Raw genomic sequence first — 18,889 nt, 5'->3', positions numbered from 1 at the left:
CAGGTGAAAATATTGCAAATGCGACATGGGGTTCACAATTGCGAACCTCGCAAATGCGAGAAATCCATCACAAATGCGAAGAAACCTACATCTCTGCTGTCATCGCAACTGTGATGATTTGTTCGCAAATGCGAACATTGAACTTCGCAAAAGCGATCAATTGATCGCAATTGCGATCTCTACTGTTTCTAGACCCTATTCGCAATTGCCAACAAAATGTTCGCAAATGCAATCATGACAGACTTGGCAAGAAGTCGCAAATGCGATCCCCCACCTTGCAATTGCGAGGTTTGCAGACCACACCAGCAACAGAGGGTCATCATCTGTTCTTCTAAGTCCAAAATCACTCTGTAGCCTATCCGAAACTTACTCGAGCCCTCGAGCTCCAAATCAAACATGCATATAAGTTTAATAACATCTTACAAACTTGCTCGCACGATCAAAATATCAAAATAACACCTAGAACTTCGAATCACACATCAAAATGAATGATATTTTCAAAGAAACTCAAGAACATGCAACTTTACAACCTGACGTTCGAATCACGTCAAATCAACTCCGTTTTGCACCAAATTTTTCAAACAAGTCATTAATACTGAAATGAACATATTCTAAGTTTTGGAACCGAAATCCGAACTCGGTTGCAACAAAGTCAACCTACGGTCAAACTTGGGAATTCTTTTAGACTTCAAATTACCAGTTTTCAACCAAATTACGTTAAATTAAATTAGGGACATCCGAATTTGATTTGGGGCATACTCATAAGTTCCAATCACGATACGGACCCACTGGAACCGTCAAAATACCGATCCGGATCCGTCTACATAAAATAATGACCGTAGTTAACTCAAATGAGTTGTAAAATAAAATTTCACATTTTCATCAATGTTTCACATAAAAATTTTCCGAAAAAGGACACGGACTGTGCACGTAAATCAAGAAAGGCTAAACGGAGCTATTCGAGGTCTCTGAGCACAGAAATGAAGGGTAAAACTATAAATGACCTATCAGGTCATCACAGAAAAGAAAGTGAAAAATTTATAATAGAAAAATTTCTCGCTTTACCAATTTTGGTCTGATGATCCACAAAATCTTGAGTTTTCGAGAGAAGGGAGTAATTTTTTTTTTTATCGTAAAGGCTTTTGAGAATTCGATGAGGAAGTTAAAAAAATATAAAAAAAATAAATGTGGGTATAATATAAGTATGGGAAAAAACGTTTATCTCAAAAAAGCTTTTATTTAAACCTAAAAATAATTCGTATTCCCTATAATATGCTAACATTAAGTATCAATAATGGTAGCAAAAAATTTCTTTCCTTTTTCTCATTTAAAGAAATTGTACTTTTTACATTAAATTTTAAAATTTGTTTTTTTAAATAAATTCATAAATCTTTTGCTAATGAAATTGAGACCTCCAAATTTATGGGGCCTAAAGCACTTATCTTACCGCCTTGGCGTTCAGCCGGTTTTGTTTACAATCAACGAGGAAAGGGGACACATCAACCAAAAAGAAGAGCCAAAATCTGAATTAAAAAAATAAAATAAAAATAACACTCCCCCTTCCCCTCTCTTCTTGTTGCCTCTCTTCCACCCCTTTCCATCATCTTCTCCTCTACAACCTCTTCCATTTTCGTTGTCTTCTCCATCACACCCCGTTCTCATCTTCTTACAATAATTTCTCCCTCCCCTATTTTATTGTCTTCTCTACCACATAAATCTTGACAAGGCAGAAAAAAGCATCGATTTTCTCTACAGAGTTATATATTATAGTCTTCTACATTCTGAGCAACAATGCCAACAATGCATCCCCTATCCAAAGAAAAACGTACCAAAAGCTATTATGGAAATAGCTTTATAGATTTTTATACTATTGGGTTACCAAAAGATATCTATAGGTAATCCTTCATAAAATATATGCGCGATTAAAAATACTGAAATTTTTTTCTTACACGATTAGTGTAGTTTTACCTATTATATAAGAGTGCTTTCCATTTTCTCAATGTTACCAAATGTATAGAGAAGAACCCGCAATTTCCTTTCAGGGGCGGCTCCAAGGCTTTGGGTAGTGAGGCCATTACCTTAGGCCCCCAAATTTTGAAGGTCCCAAATTTATTTTAAATTCTTATTATTATTGTTACTATTATATATTATATAATTTATAAAAATAATTAGAATTAAAAAAAGTGTTACAGTACATTTTTTGTTACTTGATTGAGGTTATTTTATATAATAAATTTATAAATTATGATAATTTTCTTCCCTCATTAATTAGTATATTTGACAAGGGTGGGTTGCTCTATTGGTGAGCACCCTCCACTTCCAACCAAGAGGTTGTGAGTTCGAGTCACCCCAAGAGTAAGGTGGGGAGTTCTTGGAGGGAGGGAGCCGAGGGACTATCGGAAACAACCTCTCTACTCCAGGGTAGGGGTAAGGTCTGCATACAAACTACTCTCCCTAGATCCCACTATTGAGATTATGCTGGGATTAAGGGCCTCCGAATATGATTTCGCCTTAGGCCCCGAGATCTGTTGAGCCGCCCCTGTTGCCTTTATTAAGTGACCCAATGATAAATCTTTTTACACCGACAATATATAAAATTTATACTCTAGAAATAAGGCAAATTACATATTATAGCATGTAAATATAATTTAATAGTGTAGAAGTTCTTTACACCATTGGTGATTATTACTCTCTCCGTTCACTTTTACTTGGCATGTATACTAAAAATAGATTTTTATTTTTACTTGTCACTTTACGCATATCAAGAGAAGACAAAAAAAAATTTCTGTTATACCCACAATATTTATTGCTAATTTTAAATTATTTTTTCAAATCCAATAAAATATGCATCAATTAATATAAATATCATGGTAAATTATGTACTTTATTTATTATTTCTTAAGGAACGTAAAAAGTCAAAACGTATCAAGTAAAACTGAAAGGACGAACTAGTTAAATTCTACTTAGAATGGATATCCATGTGGATTCTTAGCGCTACATAGACCACCCGACATGGTATTAGTATAAAAAATCGGGAGAGTTTTGGCTTCTTTAATTAAGTCACATATTTGAGTATTGAGCCATTATAAAAGCAGCTAAAGTTAGTTAAAGCAATATCTATGCATCATAAGCTTCCTTTTCTTTCCTTAGTGTTCAATGGAGATTTTTTACTCATCCTCTCTTTCCAATTACTTAGTTTCATTGCTTCTCTTTTTGTCCTCCCTTGTTATTCTAGTTAGACAATGGAGTCGAAACAGAAAACAAAGGTTGCCACCAGGTCCATGGAGATTTCCCATTATTGGAAGTTTGCATCACTTGATGGGAAGAGAAGTTCCACATCGCACTCTTAGAAGTTTAGCACAAAAATATGGACCTCTTATGTACTTGCAACTTGGGCAAGCTCCTACTGTAATCATATCATCACCTAGTATGGCTAAACAAGTTCTAAAAACTCACGATCTCGCCTTTGCTAATAGGGCACAACTTACATCCTCAAACATCATATTTTACAACAATAAAGACATCGTATTTAGCCAATATAGTGACTACTGGAGACAAATGCGTAAAATTTGCATTCTAGAACTCCTAAGTACGAAGATGGTCAAGTCATTTAGTGCAATTCGACAAGATGAGCTTTCAAGCCTCATCTCATCAATTCGTTCAATGAGGGGTTCTCCAGTCAACTTAACAGAAAAAATATTTCAGTTAACCAACTCTATTACTGGTAGAGCAGCCTTCGGTAATGTATTCAAAGATCGACACGAGTTTATGAAATTGATGAAGGAAGTACTCGAATTAGCAGGAGGATTTGATGTGGCTGATTTGTTTCCTTCTTGGAAGTTACTTCACAAAATGAGCGGTGTGAAATCTAGATTGGTGAATGCACATCGTAAGGTTGATGAAATCATGGAGGACATCTTAAATGAGCATATTGAAAATAAAGCAGCTGGGAACAAGGGAATTGGTGAGTTCGGAGGTGAAGACTTGGTTGATGTTTTCCTAAGAATTAAAGAGAACGCTGAACTTCAATTTCCAATCACAAATGACAACATAAAAGCAGTGATTTTCGTAAGTTTGCTCCCATATTCTCATATCTTTGGTAACCCTGCCTTTCTATTCTTTTCTTCTTTTTCTTAATATAACTAGTTACTACTACTAGTGTTGTAAAAGGTGCCAGCATAAAAAGAAGTGTTTTACTTGACATGGAGCGACCTGTAATCCCCGTGGCTCGTTGCGCAAGCCCCATAATTTTTTAATTTAATTATTTTATTAATTAATAAAATAAGAATATAAATCACAAAAATAAAATTAAATAGAAATCACAGAAAATTATAATACTAATTGTTACAGGTCAATTGGTTATTCTTCCATGCTCAACATAAAAAATGCAAAGATGATCGTTAATCAAATCATCAAATGTATGTTGCTAAATCAAATATATAAGTGCATTGACTTTATTTATTTGTTTGTCGATGTAGGACATTTTTCTTGCTGGAAGTGAAACTTCATCAACAGCTATTATTTGGGCATTGTCAGAAATGATTAAGAACCCAAATATTATGGCCAAGGCTCAAAGTGAAGTAAGACAAGTCTTTAAGGGAAAGAAAAAGTATGATGAAGAAGATCTTGAAAAATTGACATACCTAAACTTAGTGATTAAGGAGACACTAAGGCTACATCCTTCGGTTTCTCTTCTACCACCAAGGGAATGTAGGGAGCAAACAGATATTGATGGATACACTATACCACTTAAGACAAGAATAATTGTCAATGCATGGGCACTTGGGAGAGATCCTGAAAGTTGGCATGATCCTGAAAGTTTTATACCAGAGAGATTTAAGAACTCTTCTATCGAATTTACGGGAAATCACTTTGAGTTTATTCCATTTGGTGCAGGAAGAAGGATGTGTCCAGGAATACAATTTGGTTTAGTTAATGTTGGACTTCCACTGGCCCAATTGCTCCAACACTTTGAATGGGAACTTCCACATGAAACTAATTCACAAGATCTGGATATGACTGAAACACGTGGATTAAGTGCAGCAAAACAGAAAGACTTATATTTAGTTGCCACAAATTATAAAAATGATGCAGAATTTTAGTGTTTTCATTGGAACGGTGAAATGTCAGCAGGGCCTCTGCAATTCCTCATCTTGTTTTCGCTTTATTTATGTATGTGTATCCATTTGTATCTTCGAAGAACGCCATAAATATTGTTGGATATTAAAAAAAATTAATTAATATTCTTATATTATCTAGGATGTAATATTTACTAGTTTATTTAATTCATGTTTAATTAGGATTTACAGTCAAAAATCATATAGGAATAAGTTTTCTTATTCTAGTCAAATTTGATTTGTAATATTATAAATAGCGGTGCTGCTACATATTTTCTAAGGTTGAGAGGTAGCTATATTGTATAGAGATTAAAGAGTTTATGAGTGAATAAAAAAGCCTCCTGTCACGTCCTCTCTCTAGTTTGATAAATTTTTAGTCTTTAGAAATTTTCAATTGTGCCTAAATTATTCTTGTGGTATTAAAATCATTTAAATTGGTATCAGGCTTATGTGAGATTCTAATCAGAGCATGTGCGAGATTTTATAAAATGTTTAAAAAAAATATGGATACTCCATATTTACCTAATTGTCACGTTTTTGTGTTTGATGGCAAGAGTTTGAAGCTTGGTATCAACATATGATTACTTTCTTTTAAAGCTATTAGATTGTGGGATATTATTGATAAAGGATTTGTGGAACTCCTTGAGTGTATAGCATTGACAGCTGAAGCGTTTAAAGAATTGAAAAATATAGGAAATTAGATTTTTAAGGCATGCCATTATCTCAACATCAAGGTTGAATTGTATTTATATATCGGAGTTTTAGATTTGAGAAAGTAAAAACTGCAGGAATTTAGGGGAGATAATTTGAGTTGGCTCAAATGAGACCAACATAGTCTGTCAAAGAAGTTATTACAATAATTAAACAAATCGGCAATGCAAAGATCAATGGAGCGCTAGTGGGAGAAGTTATTGTTGTTAAAATGATACTGCAGTTTCTAAGTTTAAAATTTTATACCAAAAAGACGATTTTTGAGTTGACCAAGATAGTAACACTTTTAACACTTGATGAATTAGAAGGTGAACGGGTGAGAAATTTCTAAATCAATAGAGAGATGAGACAGTAGAGGAAGACATTGCAAAAGATAATTAACCCAAAAAACAAAGACACATCAAATGTGGTGAAAATAAATCAAGCTAAGAAGGCTAGAATTCAAAAATCGAGGAAAAAAGAAGCGAAGGTAGAGGTAATTTTTTGCCATGGTATAGACACCATTAAATGCAGAGTGGAGTCAAATAATATCCAAATTAGTTTGCCAATATTTTCTGAGGTGACTATAAATGATGATTTGATTGCAATCGGTGCATCTCTGAAAAAGGACAGTGTTTCACGAGAAACGTTATTTGATCGTCAAACTAAATCTAGTGATGAAAGAAGCATGAGATATAACGACCCTACAAGTAAGTTTTGATTTCTAGATCCTCGTTTCCTTAAATAAAACTCCCCGTACGTACTTTTACTGTTTTATAACTTGCGGGGATGATTAGTTCGAGTTTGGAAGGGTTCAGGTTGAAATTGGAACACTTAGTTCCTTAACATTGGCCTAGGGAGGCCAAATTTGACTTGAGTCAACATTTTGAGTAAATGACCTCGACACCGGGATTTGAAGATTCCAATAGGTTCGTATGACGATTTCAAACCTGAGCGTGTGTTCGGCTCGAGTTTCGGGTAACCCGGGAGCATTTCGGCGCTCAATGTGGGAAGTTGGTTAATTGAAATTTTTCTAGTTCTTTAAATTTGGTTTGGAGTAAACTTTGGTGTTATCGAGGTCCGTTTGGGATTTCGAGCTTAGGAATAGTTCTGTGTGGGAATTTATGACTTGAACGCAAAATTTGACGTCATTCCGAGTTGATTTAATAGGAATCGGACGCGCGGAAGTATTTTTGGTAGTTTTTGAGTTTCATGTTGAATTCATGCATTTTGGCGTCTGATTCCTGATTGTAGATGTCATTTTGGTGTTTCGATCGCACGAGCGAGTCCGTATTATGTTGTTGGATGTGTTAATGTAATTAGATGGGGACTCGGGGGGGAGAGGGGGCTCGGGTGCGAATCGGATAATTTCGGACTTTGGTTGAGTTGCTGGACCTGCTGCTGTGTTGGTATCATAGCACATGCGGAGGGTTTGGCCGCATGTGCAAAAGAAGTGAATGCAGAAGCGGCCTGGAGTGGGTTGAGCAGTGAACGCATATGCGAGGAAAGTGGTCGCAGATGCGGACGAGGCCAGGAAAGCCTAGGATCGGAGGAGCGTAGGTCCATCTGCAGGCGCGAGTGCGCAGATGCAGGCAGTTTTCGCAGAAGCGGATGTGTAGGTCCGCATGATTCTCCGCAGATGCGGACTTGCCCAACCTTAGTGAGAACCGCACATGCGATGGATTTTTCCGCAGGTGCGACCCTAGGTCCGCAGAAGAGGAAATCGCTGGGCAATGATGACTTTTAATCCGAGACTTAGGCCTTTTTCCTCACACTTTAATTTGGTTTTGGGTGATTTTGAGAGCACTTTTGAGGAGGAATCTCATCTACAATACAAGGTAAGTAAACTCCACCTATTTTAAAGTTAAATATGCGGATTCCATGATATGTTTATGCGTAGCTATATTCCATGATATGTCCGGGTAGACTTAGATCCACATCATACCTTAATTGTACCATTGTGTTTATTACGCATATTAATTGTTTTGAGTAGAGTTGAGGCTAGGGATTTTAAAGTTTGCAAATTTTATATTTAGATTTCTTATTTATGGGAAGAGTTGAGGAAATACATAATAACTCTAAGCAAGTACTTCCGCGAGCGAGGTATACTTCTCTACTCTCATGGGAGCGAGGGCGTTCTCCTCGGCAATATAATAGATGCATCTATGGTTCGTGCTATTCGACCCTCGGCAATGTACATAGTATTTTAGATCGGGTCGTACGACCTCAGCATAAATTGTGCGTGATAATACTCGGAGCCCGATTACATTTGATATTATTTTATGGCTTGAGAAGTTATAATCTATTTAATGACCGAAATTGCTTTGGAACTAGTAAGTGCTAGTTGGAGACTCTGAAATTTACTATCAGTTAAAGAATCATTTATTCACTGCTTGCTATTGTATTATTATTATTATTCATATATTCCATGCCTATTTAAAATTTTTGTATTTTATTTGTTGACCCATAGTAAGTATCGATGTCGACCCCTCGTCACTACTTCTTCGAGGTTAAATTGGATAATTACTGGGTACATGTCATTTATATACTCATGCTACACTTCTGCACTAATCATGCAGGATCTGAGGTAGGTGCATCTGGTATCCATTCAGGCGCGCACCCCCGTTATCCGGAGGCTTAGTGGTGAGCTACTCCCTGAGTCCATTCTGTAGCACCCATAGTCTCTCTCTTTTGTATTTGTTTTCCGTCCATCTCACTTTCAGACAACAGCTTAGGTGTTTTGTATATTCTACTAGTTGCTCATACACTGGTGGCACCGGGTCTTGGGAACATGTTAGTAGACAATTTATGACTTTTGAGTATTTATCTCATCATACTTGCTCTTTTATTAGTTTACGCTTTACTTTATTAAATTTTCCAGTTTTTTTATTTACATAATAAATCTAAATCAATTACTTTGAACTTATTAAAAGGAATAAATATGTGGATAGTTCACCGTTGGCTTGCCTAGCGACGACGTTGGACGCCATCACAACCTGTAGGAGAAATTGGGTCGTGACATGAGGGTTCAACAAGAGAAAGGTTTTGTTGATCAATCCAAAATTAAGAAGAAAGAGTTAAGGATTTATAATCACTATTGAAGTGAATTGTTTGTAAAAGATGGCTGATTTATCACTATTGCATCAATAAGAATGTTGAAGATGCAATTAATTTCGAGGCATTTATATTAAAGAGATTGTATGTTTTTAGAAACATGACAAATTGTCTGTCAAAGATTGTTGATTAATCTATATCCTGCAAAAAGGCCAATTGGAGTTTTTTTTTGGTAAACTGGATAATTATATGAATACAACAAAAATAGTTATACCATTATTTGAGAGATTTTTCATTTTGATTTGTTTTGCATTACATTGGGATTATCCCTGATGTTACGTACAAAAACAATTCTTAGGATGTCTTCCCACAGGGCCTTGTTTACAAACATCGGAGGAACTGCCAAAATATATGTCTTTCCAAACATTTTCTTTGCTGCTCCTTCCTTTGCGAGGAGATCTGCTACTTGGTTCAACTCTTTGCAATTATGTTCTAGTGATGGATTCCCTAATTGCTCTATTAGTGACTTGCATTTAAAGATAATAGAGTTATAGTGGAGGTTTCCCTCATTTATCATCCTTACAACTTGTTCAGAGTCACTAAAAATTTGTAGAGGTGTGAAGTTGTGGTCAAGGGCTATTTTGAGACCTTGCCAGAGGGCATGACGTTCAACCTCTATATTGGTGGTATGTGGTAAATCCCTTATGTATCCTAGCACCCAATCACCCCTGTTGTTCCTGAAGACTCCCCCAGCCCCTCCTACTTCTATTTTATGGCAAGCAGCCCCATCTGTGTTTAGCTTATAGGATCCATTAGGTGGAGGCTCTCATGTAATATGTATTGCAGTGCTTTCCCCTTGTCCCTGTGGTAGACATCAACATGATAGTGCTCAATATTTCTAGCAATGGTTTGGGGAACATGGGTGAAGTTTTTCTTTTTGTCAAAGACATAATTTGTCACGCCTCAAACTTGGGGAGCGCGACCAGCACTCAACCGAGAGAACCCGGCCGAGCAAGCCTGTTAGATTACCGTCTACCCAAACTCCTCCATGAATAAAGAGGATATGCACTCCATTAATCAACACTGAAAAGATTTCATTAATAACTTCCATTTCATTCCCATTAGCAGCTTCATTCATAATTTCCAAAATATTACGAGTTTATAGAATTAATGAAAAACATGATTTCCAAATACAACCATTTCTAGTTCAATTCCTCAACATCAAACACAAACCCACAACCTGTTTACGGAGCCTCTAAGTAGAATGGAAGAGTAATATGAAAATATCGGCAACAAGGCCCCGGCTATACCTCAAAATACAGTACATGAGAAACAAAAGATACATGACCCCGAAATGAAGTGGGGCTCACCAAATCAACTGAAAAGAGTGTACTGCTATCACTGATCAATATCGCCTGCTGTAGAACCACCTGCATCCAATAAAGATGCAGCGCCCCCGGCAAAAAGGGACATTAGCACTATCGAATAGCACTAGTATGTATAGAAAAAAGTCCTCTTCCAAAATAGAATGCCCATATAAGAAAAGGCAACACATAGACACAGCAAGTCACAATCAACAATATCCAAATGTCTAGTTAAAATATAAAAATTTTCAAAATACGAATTTCATATACAATTTTATTTTTGGTTGGGAGATCATTAGCACCGATATTCCACCGTCTTTGTTACCATGGAGTCTGATCACACCCGATCGGCTAGGCCATCTTCCCACGGACAATGTGGTTTGACAGGTGATGAGAAAGAAAGTTGTTACCAAGAGTAGTACCACCATGTGCGCAACATAGAGTCTGATCTCTACCCGATCAGCTAGGCCGTCTTTCCACATATGTCGTATGGGTTGATCTTTTCCATTCCACAATTATTACCAGTTCATCCCAATTAAGGAGAATAATATTACAATTTTATCCCAATTAAGGAAAACAACCAGAATCCACCCCTACACCGGCACATATAGTTTCAGGTGTGGGCCTTATAACCCACCCTTCCTCGGTTTTACTAATGATGCTTCCAAAAATATTTTTATTTGATTTGATTTGCACATAAAGGTAACATAAATACAATTGTACTCACCTCAACATATTTCACATTGTATAAATTCTCATTAGTATTTCCATTCATTCACAACGACAATCTTTCCTTGGCTCATTTGGCCATTCACAAGATTCTTTATTCCTGGCACGATGGCTGTATTTCATATTCCACACTATCACCTATTTCAATTTCAAATATTACTATCAAATATTAACATATAGAAACTTTCAGAAATCATATACTTCAAATCCATTTGAAATGATAACTTCAAACATAAATGGTTTCTTACCAAAGAATGAGGCATACTAACCAACAATAGAAACACACATGAAAAATCATAAACAATCAATACACCATTTACTCTTGAAATACTCTTCCCCAGAAATCACAATGTACAATTTCAACACATGAGTATATAGAACTCGAATCACACTGGATATATTTATAAAGCAAAGCATTAGTTAAAACAACTACTTATGGGCATGAATTGAGTACAAAAGCTTTTTGGCAATTCTATTTTTCGAAATCGTTTTTAAACAATTGAGTCGAGGCTCATTTCATATTCTTATCACATCCTCTCAAACCATTTGCACTACTAGCCTCAATCATAACTTAAATTCTTGGCACGTTGGCCACACTCTATATCCCCAATTCACTTATTTCATCTTCAAGCATCTTTATAGATTCTCAACCAAAAGACATTTTCAGTCAAAATATTACGTACATATATGAACAATTAAGAGTCTTAAGAATATTGAGATTTTCTTACATAATTTGGCATCATAACCTTCATTTGGAACACGACTCAAAGTCATAGCATTTTAATACACAAACCATACTTTGAACATCTATCTTTCGACATAAGGCTCATTCGGAATAATCAAGTTTATAGGGAATAATCCGGAATATAGAAGTTAGGAATCTTGAGCCAATCATACTTGATCATATGAAAACATTATGGAATTTCGATTCTAAGAGAGAAAGTTTAGCCAACATACCTTGATGGAGCTCTTTAGTGATATTAAAACCACCAACTACTCTTAATACTTCAATCTACATCAACATAATTCAATGGGACCAATATTAGTAACAAATTCCATAATTTAGGCCATTTGGGCATTTTATCAAACACCTAGTAGGCATGAATCTCTACATAAACAATTCTTAACTTCCAACATCACATTCATGACCATTCATCTACACCCAACCAACAAACATCCATCAAATAATCACCTTTTCACCTCTACAATGGTTATATATTTAAATTGGTAACTTATGGCTTCCAATCACCATATCCTAACTTATAACACATATTCCATATATAAATAATCCCCATATATTAGTTAGAGATGGTAGAGATACCTCTTGTAGTGAGACTCATGAAAATCCCAACTTGTAGTGTTCTTGACCAATTTGGGGGTTTAAATGGAAATCTACGGATCTTCAAGATTAATCCTTGTTAATACAAGTGTTTAGGATTAGTAATCAACTCAAAATTACTCCAAAAACATTAGCTTGGTTCATGGGAGGGAGGTGTTGGGCGGATTCCCTTTGATATACAAGCCCTAGCTCAAAGAAATGACTTATCTCTCTCACTACCCGGTCTTGGGGGTATTTAATGGGTTTCTACGTGCGCGGGCGCGGATTTGGCCTCGGATTGGAGGCAGAAACTCTCAAATATACGCGGCCGCAGATTTGGCCGCGCATATGGCATAGGTCCAGTAAACTGGCCATAATGTTCTGTATACATATCCAAATGACGAACGGTTTGAAGAGTTGGAAACTAGATTCAAAGGGATTTAATTTTATAGGTAGATCACCACCTAAGTCATTATATTGAGGGAGTTTAATTCATTTGAAGTTGGGTCTTGTACCAATTGAAACATCCTTTCTACTTAATGTGTCAAACTTGTTCCTCACAAGTTCTTGCCATTTCCAAAACTCCTTAGTATGTTCCAACACACCTTAAACATACATTATCAATTCAACATGATGTGGCTCTATCACATAGGTCTTCTTTAATACTCAAATATGTTATTCCCAAATACCGTTGGCGCACTTTAAAACCTTAAATCATTAGGAAATTTTTACGGGGCCTTACATTCTCCCCCCACTTAGGATCATTCGTCCTCGAATGAAGAGTAGAGTCCGTCCCAAAACACTTAACATAACTCGACTCCTCTTTCAAATATTTCAATCCCCCAAATTTGACTAAATCCAAAACTTTTCAGAAATTTCGATAGAGTCTCCCCTATAATTGGGCCTAACCACCTGCTAGAGAATCACCAAAACCACCCTAACAACATATCCATAACTCAACAAAGCATCACAGTATATTTCAACAACACTGATCTCAATATTAAGGGTATTACATTAACATAAGTGGTATCTAGACATGAGTTGGACATATTTAAATCATAACATATAACAAGTACCCTTTTGAATCACAACCATTTGGTTATACAAGCAAGTGAGAATACTTCCTTTACTTTGACGGAGGCAGATCTCAATTTCCGAACTTATCTAACAGGGATGACAGCTAGGTATCTCTTATAAGCAAATTACCCATTAACTTCACCTTCAATAGTTTCCACCGGAACGATAGGCAATGGATTTCCAACAACCTTCTGGACCCTAAATACATGATGCATCGGGTGCATGGGGGACAACGATGGGAAAATATCATACTCATAGTTCAGCCTATTTCCTTCAATATTCCATAAGGCCTAATATGAGTACACATACTTTACCTTCCTTAACAATTCACCCAATATATTCATAGAGAAAATCTTGAGAATAACCCGTTCACTTTCTTCAACTCTAAATCACTACGTCGAACACCCAAACTAAACCCTTTGGTGACCTCCAACAATTACTCTAAGATGTGATAGCTTTAATATTACCATAAATCTTCCTATCCAATATGTTTGTTCACTGGACAACGCTTCTTCTTTGACATGTTTGAACCTTCAACCCCCATAGGTTACTATAAATATGAACAACGAGGTTCAAAATTGGGCTGGACCTTTTTTTTCAAGATTCTATAAATGTGCTGAGCAGAGCACCTCAGGAGGTTATATCCTAAGAGACATGAAGGTTACTACCAATAGTGCTGACATGGTTAATCATTGTGATGACATCATTGATTCGACAAAAATGAGACATAGAGTTGCCTAGTAGGCATTGATAATGTAGGAACCATGTTAATGATTTCGAGATTTAAAAGAAATGAGTCATTTAGACATGTGACATATGAGAGGCATGGTCGGGAGGATAAAGACATTAGCGTCAGTTATTCTTGGAAGACTAAGAGTCATGAAAAAGACATCAACAATTGTTTCATTCCATATGTGCCTTGTTTAGCAATAGTAGGCCTCCATTATAAATAGCCAAGTACGTGACACCAGTCGCCTCTTGGAATGTAGGGAAAATTGATTTAACTCGAAATGAGAATATTCTATCACCCTGAATATGGTATGGGTTTCAAAATGCATGAAATTGCATTACGCTCTTAACATTATCTGACACAAGGAATCTATGTCACAAGCCCATGGGGTTGAAAAAAAAGTTGAACACTTGTGGGATTATTATCATTCTCACAGCTTAACCCTTCACAATAGTTAATCCTATATGAGAGGGCTAGAGATACAACAAACTTGTCTTTCGATTCAATATTCTCATCATAAGGCTGCTTAACTTTCAACCTCACACAAGTGAAATCATGTATTGGTTAGAGAGGATGAACACTTTGCTGCGAGCTGGACATGTTTTTGCCATAATAACTCTCAAGCTGCAATACTAGGCCAATTCATGGGAAACTACAATGCTAGGAACAATGTGAGTTACTCACTGAGGTTTGTTCTAGGTGGACATAAAAGACATATTGATATGGGCGAACAAAAAGTTTTTCTTGTGACGAATTTGTGAAAATTTCAAATTTCTTAGAAACTTTATACAGAGAAGTGAACCCTTTCAATTTACATGTACACATGTGATAGGTGTTGAGATATGCTCTCATGTTATAAATAGTGAAATGGATTAATGATAATTCTCACAAAGGTGTAAAATGATCGTTCAACCATAGGAGCCATATACACTGGAGAGAAAAGGAGTGGCTCAAGAAGGATCTCAACCCTAGGCTGCTTTACAATGGATTTGATACCACATAGGCAAACTTTATGACCGTGCATGCATAAGCACAAGTGAGCAGATGCTATCCATTTGAATCAAAAGGTTCTGTAAGAAATTCATAAGGTATAGTCCCATGTTGAGAATTTAGGAAAGCAAGTGGGAAGTATTAATCCTAGAGTTATAACTCAATTCAAGGACATAATTATATAGCTCAATTCCACAAGAGGTTGTAAATAAGAGAATTTGTGATCAAGAGGCTTCACGAATACTGCGTCTTATTCGAAGAGTAGGTACATGGAATATTTTGTGATTCAACGTTTTGGTTAAGACCATATCTATGTAGGCTCTTCAATATGGATGTACATATACAACAAGAAAAATAATGCGGTGTTCATTATGATATAGCAATGAGTGACTTAATTGGAAATTTTAGACTGATAGAGCAATAACTTAATTGATGCCCCTCTACTCCACATCAGAAACATACATTAGTACCATAGTGACATACCCCCGAATGACGTCGCCTATACTTCACACAACGAGGATTAGGCCCGTTAAACTAACTCACCCCACCGACCTAATATTTACCCTTTTTTGCATAAGTCATAAGAATCACTCTTATCTTTCCTCCAGGCATTCACGGTGGGAGTAACAATTCCAGCACCGGATTGCTGTGTGGGCATTTGGAATCTCCCAAACTTGTCACCCCAAACATGCTGCTGAGCATACTCACCACACAACGCCAAATGTTCCTTCCCGCACATCGGGCAGACCGGGATGGGTGTACCCAACCTAGGGTATTTGTTCTTCTTGTGCCCCCTCTTTCCACAACCATAACATATTTCAAGGGTCATCCAACATGTTCCCAAGTGGTGCTTGCTGCAAATCACACAATCTTGTTCATTAGCACTAACAATCCTCTTTCGTTTCTTAGATTCTCTCACCACATGATCCGGTGGTGCGGTGACATTAGTAGGAATAGGGACACTTCCCTTAGCAACAAGTTCTTCCAATCCTTCCACGGCTCGACGCATTCTCCCAACGAACTCTTGTGTAATCTCCCCCAGATTCAATGGCGCGGTCATTCCCTCCTCGCTACATCGAACTCGTGGATCACTCATCTGGAAAATGAGACATGGCGAGGAAATTAGCTTCCTATTTTGAACTCTATCGCACGATATAGAGTATCAAAGAAGTGTGATGATTCCTAAATGTCCATGTATCCTCCTCATTATAGATGTGGTCGACGACACACCGATAAGAAGGACTCTACTAGACACGGCTCCGAGACATCCGAGGACACTTTAAAACCTTAGGCTCTGATACCAAGTTTGTCACGTCCCAAACTCGGGGAGCGCGACCGGCGCTCAACCGAGAGAACCCGACCGAGCAAGCCTGTTAGATTATCTTCTACCCAATCTAATCCATGAATAAAGAGGAGATGTACTCCATTAATTAACATTGAAAAGATTTCATTAATAACTTCTATTTCATTCCTATTAGCAGTTTCATTCATAATTTCTAAAATATTACGAGTTTATAGAATTAATGAAAAATATGATTTCCAAATACCAACATTTCTAGTTCAATTCTCAACATCAAACACAACCCACAACCTATCAACGGAGCCTCTAAGTAGAATAGAAAAGTAATATGGAAATGCCGACAACAAGGCCCCAGCTATACCTCAAAATACAGTACATGAGAAACAAAAGATCCATGACCCCGAAATGAAGTGGGGCTCACCAAATAAACTGAAAAGAGTGTACTGCTATCATTGATCAATGCTGCCTGCTGTAGAACCACCTGCATCCAATAAAGATGCCGCGCCCCCGGCAAAAAGGGACGTTAGCACTGTCGAATAGCTCTAACATGTATAGCAAAAAGTTCTCTTCCAAAATAGAATGCCCATATAAGAAAAGGCAACATATAGACACAGCAAGTCACAATCAACAATATCCAAATGTCTAGTTAAAACATAAAAATTTTCAAAATACGAACTTCACATACAATTTTGTTTTTTGTTGGGAGATCATTAGCACCGATATTCCATCATCTTTGTTAGCACGGAGTCCGATCACACCCGATCGGCTAGGCCATCTTCTCACGGACAATGTGGTTTGATAGGTGATGAGAAAGAAAGTTGTTACTAAGAGTAGTACCACCATGCGCGCAACAATTATGCCGTGTGGGTTGATCTTTTCCATTCCACAATTATTACCAGTTCATCCCAATTAAGGGGAATAATATCACAATTTCATCCAAATTAAGGGAAATAACTAGAATCCACCCCTACACCAGCACGTGTAGTTTCAGGTGTGGGCCTTATGACCCACCCTTACTCAGTTTTACTAATGATGCTCCCAAAAATATTTTTATTTGATTTGAATTGCACATAAAGGTAACATAAAAACAATTGTACTCACCTCAACATATTTCATATTGTATAAATTCTCATTAGTATTTCCAGTCATTCATAACGACAATCTTTACTTGGCTCATTTGGCCATTCACAAGATTCTTTATTCCTGGTACGATGGCCGTATTTCATATTCCACACTATCGCCTCTTTCAATTTCAAATATTACTATCAAATATTAACATATAGAAAATTTCAGAAATCATATACTTCAAATCCATTTGAAATGGGAACTTCAAACATAAATGGTTTCTTCCCAAAGAATGAGGCATACCAACCAACAATAGAAACACACATGAAAAATCATAATCAATCAATACACTATTTACTCTTGAAATACTCTTCCCCAGAAATCACAATGTACAATTTTAACACTTGAGTATATAGAACTCGAATCATAATGGATATATTTATAAACCAAAGCATTAGTTAAGACAGCCACTTATGGGCATGAATTGAGTACAAAAGCTTTTTGGCAATTCTATTTTTCGAAATCGTTTTTAAACAATTGAGTCGAGGCTTATTTCATATTCTTATCACATCCTCTCAAACCATTTGCACTATTAGCCTCAATCATAACTTAAATTCTTGGCACGTTGGCCACACTCTATATCCCCAATTCACTTATTTCATCTTCAAGCATCTTTATAGATTCTCAACCAAAAGACATTTTCAATCAAGATATTACGTACATTTATGAACAATTAAGAGTCTTAAGAATATTGAGATTTTCTCACATAATATGGTATCATAACCTTCATTTGGAACACGACTCAAAGGCATAGCATTTTAATACACAAATCATACTCTGAACATCTATCTTTCGACATAAGGCTCATTCGGAATAATCAAATTTATAGGGAATAACCCGGAATATAGAAGTTAGGAATCTTGAGCCAATCATACTTGATCATATGAAAACATTATGGAATTTCGATTCTAAGAGAGAAAGTTTAGCCAACATACCTTGATGGAGCCCTTTAGTGATATTAAAACCACCAACTACTCTTACAACTTCAATCTACATCAACATAATTCAATGGGACCAATATTAGTAATCAATTCCATAATTTAGGTCATTTGGGCATTTTATCAAACATCTAGTAGGCATGAATCTCTACATCTCTTAACCATAGAATTAGTTCATCCAACTACTTCCATTTACCAATAATTTATCCCACCATCATTCTTAAACAATTCTTAACTTCCAACATCACATACATGACCATCCATCCACACCCAACCAATAAAATTCCATCAAATAATCACCTTTCCATCACTACAATGGTTATGTATTTAAATTGGGAACTTATGGCTTCCAATCACCATATCCTAAGTTATAACACATATTCCATACATAAATAATCCCCATATATTAGTTAGAGGTGGTAGACATACATCTTGTAGTGAGACTCATAAAAATCCC

At 36.5% G+C, this 18,889-nt stretch overlaps 1 protein-coding gene across 1 annotated transcript; it reads left to right on the top strand.

The window, feature by feature from the left end:
- Nucleotides 1–3,056: 3,056 nt before the first annotated feature.
- LOC107811594 (premnaspirodiene oxygenase-like) lies at nt 3,057–5,469 on the top strand. Its single transcript, XM_016636558.2, has 2 exons — nt 3,057–4,068; nt 4,479–5,469. The coding sequence occupies exons 1-2, from the start codon at nt 3,157–3,159 to the stop codon at nt 5,100–5,102; spliced, it is 1,536 nt and encodes a 511-aa protein (XP_016492044.2). The 5' UTR covers nt 3,057–3,156; the 3' UTR covers nt 5,103–5,469.
- Nucleotides 5,470–18,889: the final 13,420 nt, after the last annotated feature.

Source organism: Nicotiana tabacum, chromosome 22 (genome assembly GCF_000715075.1).
Source record: "Nicotiana tabacum cultivar K326 chromosome 22, ASM71507v2, whole genome shotgun sequence".
In the NCBI taxonomy this organism is placed as follows: domain Eukaryota; kingdom Viridiplantae; phylum Streptophyta; class Magnoliopsida; order Solanales; family Solanaceae; genus Nicotiana; species Nicotiana tabacum.
This window is presented reverse-complemented; position numbering and strand designations above follow the sequence as displayed.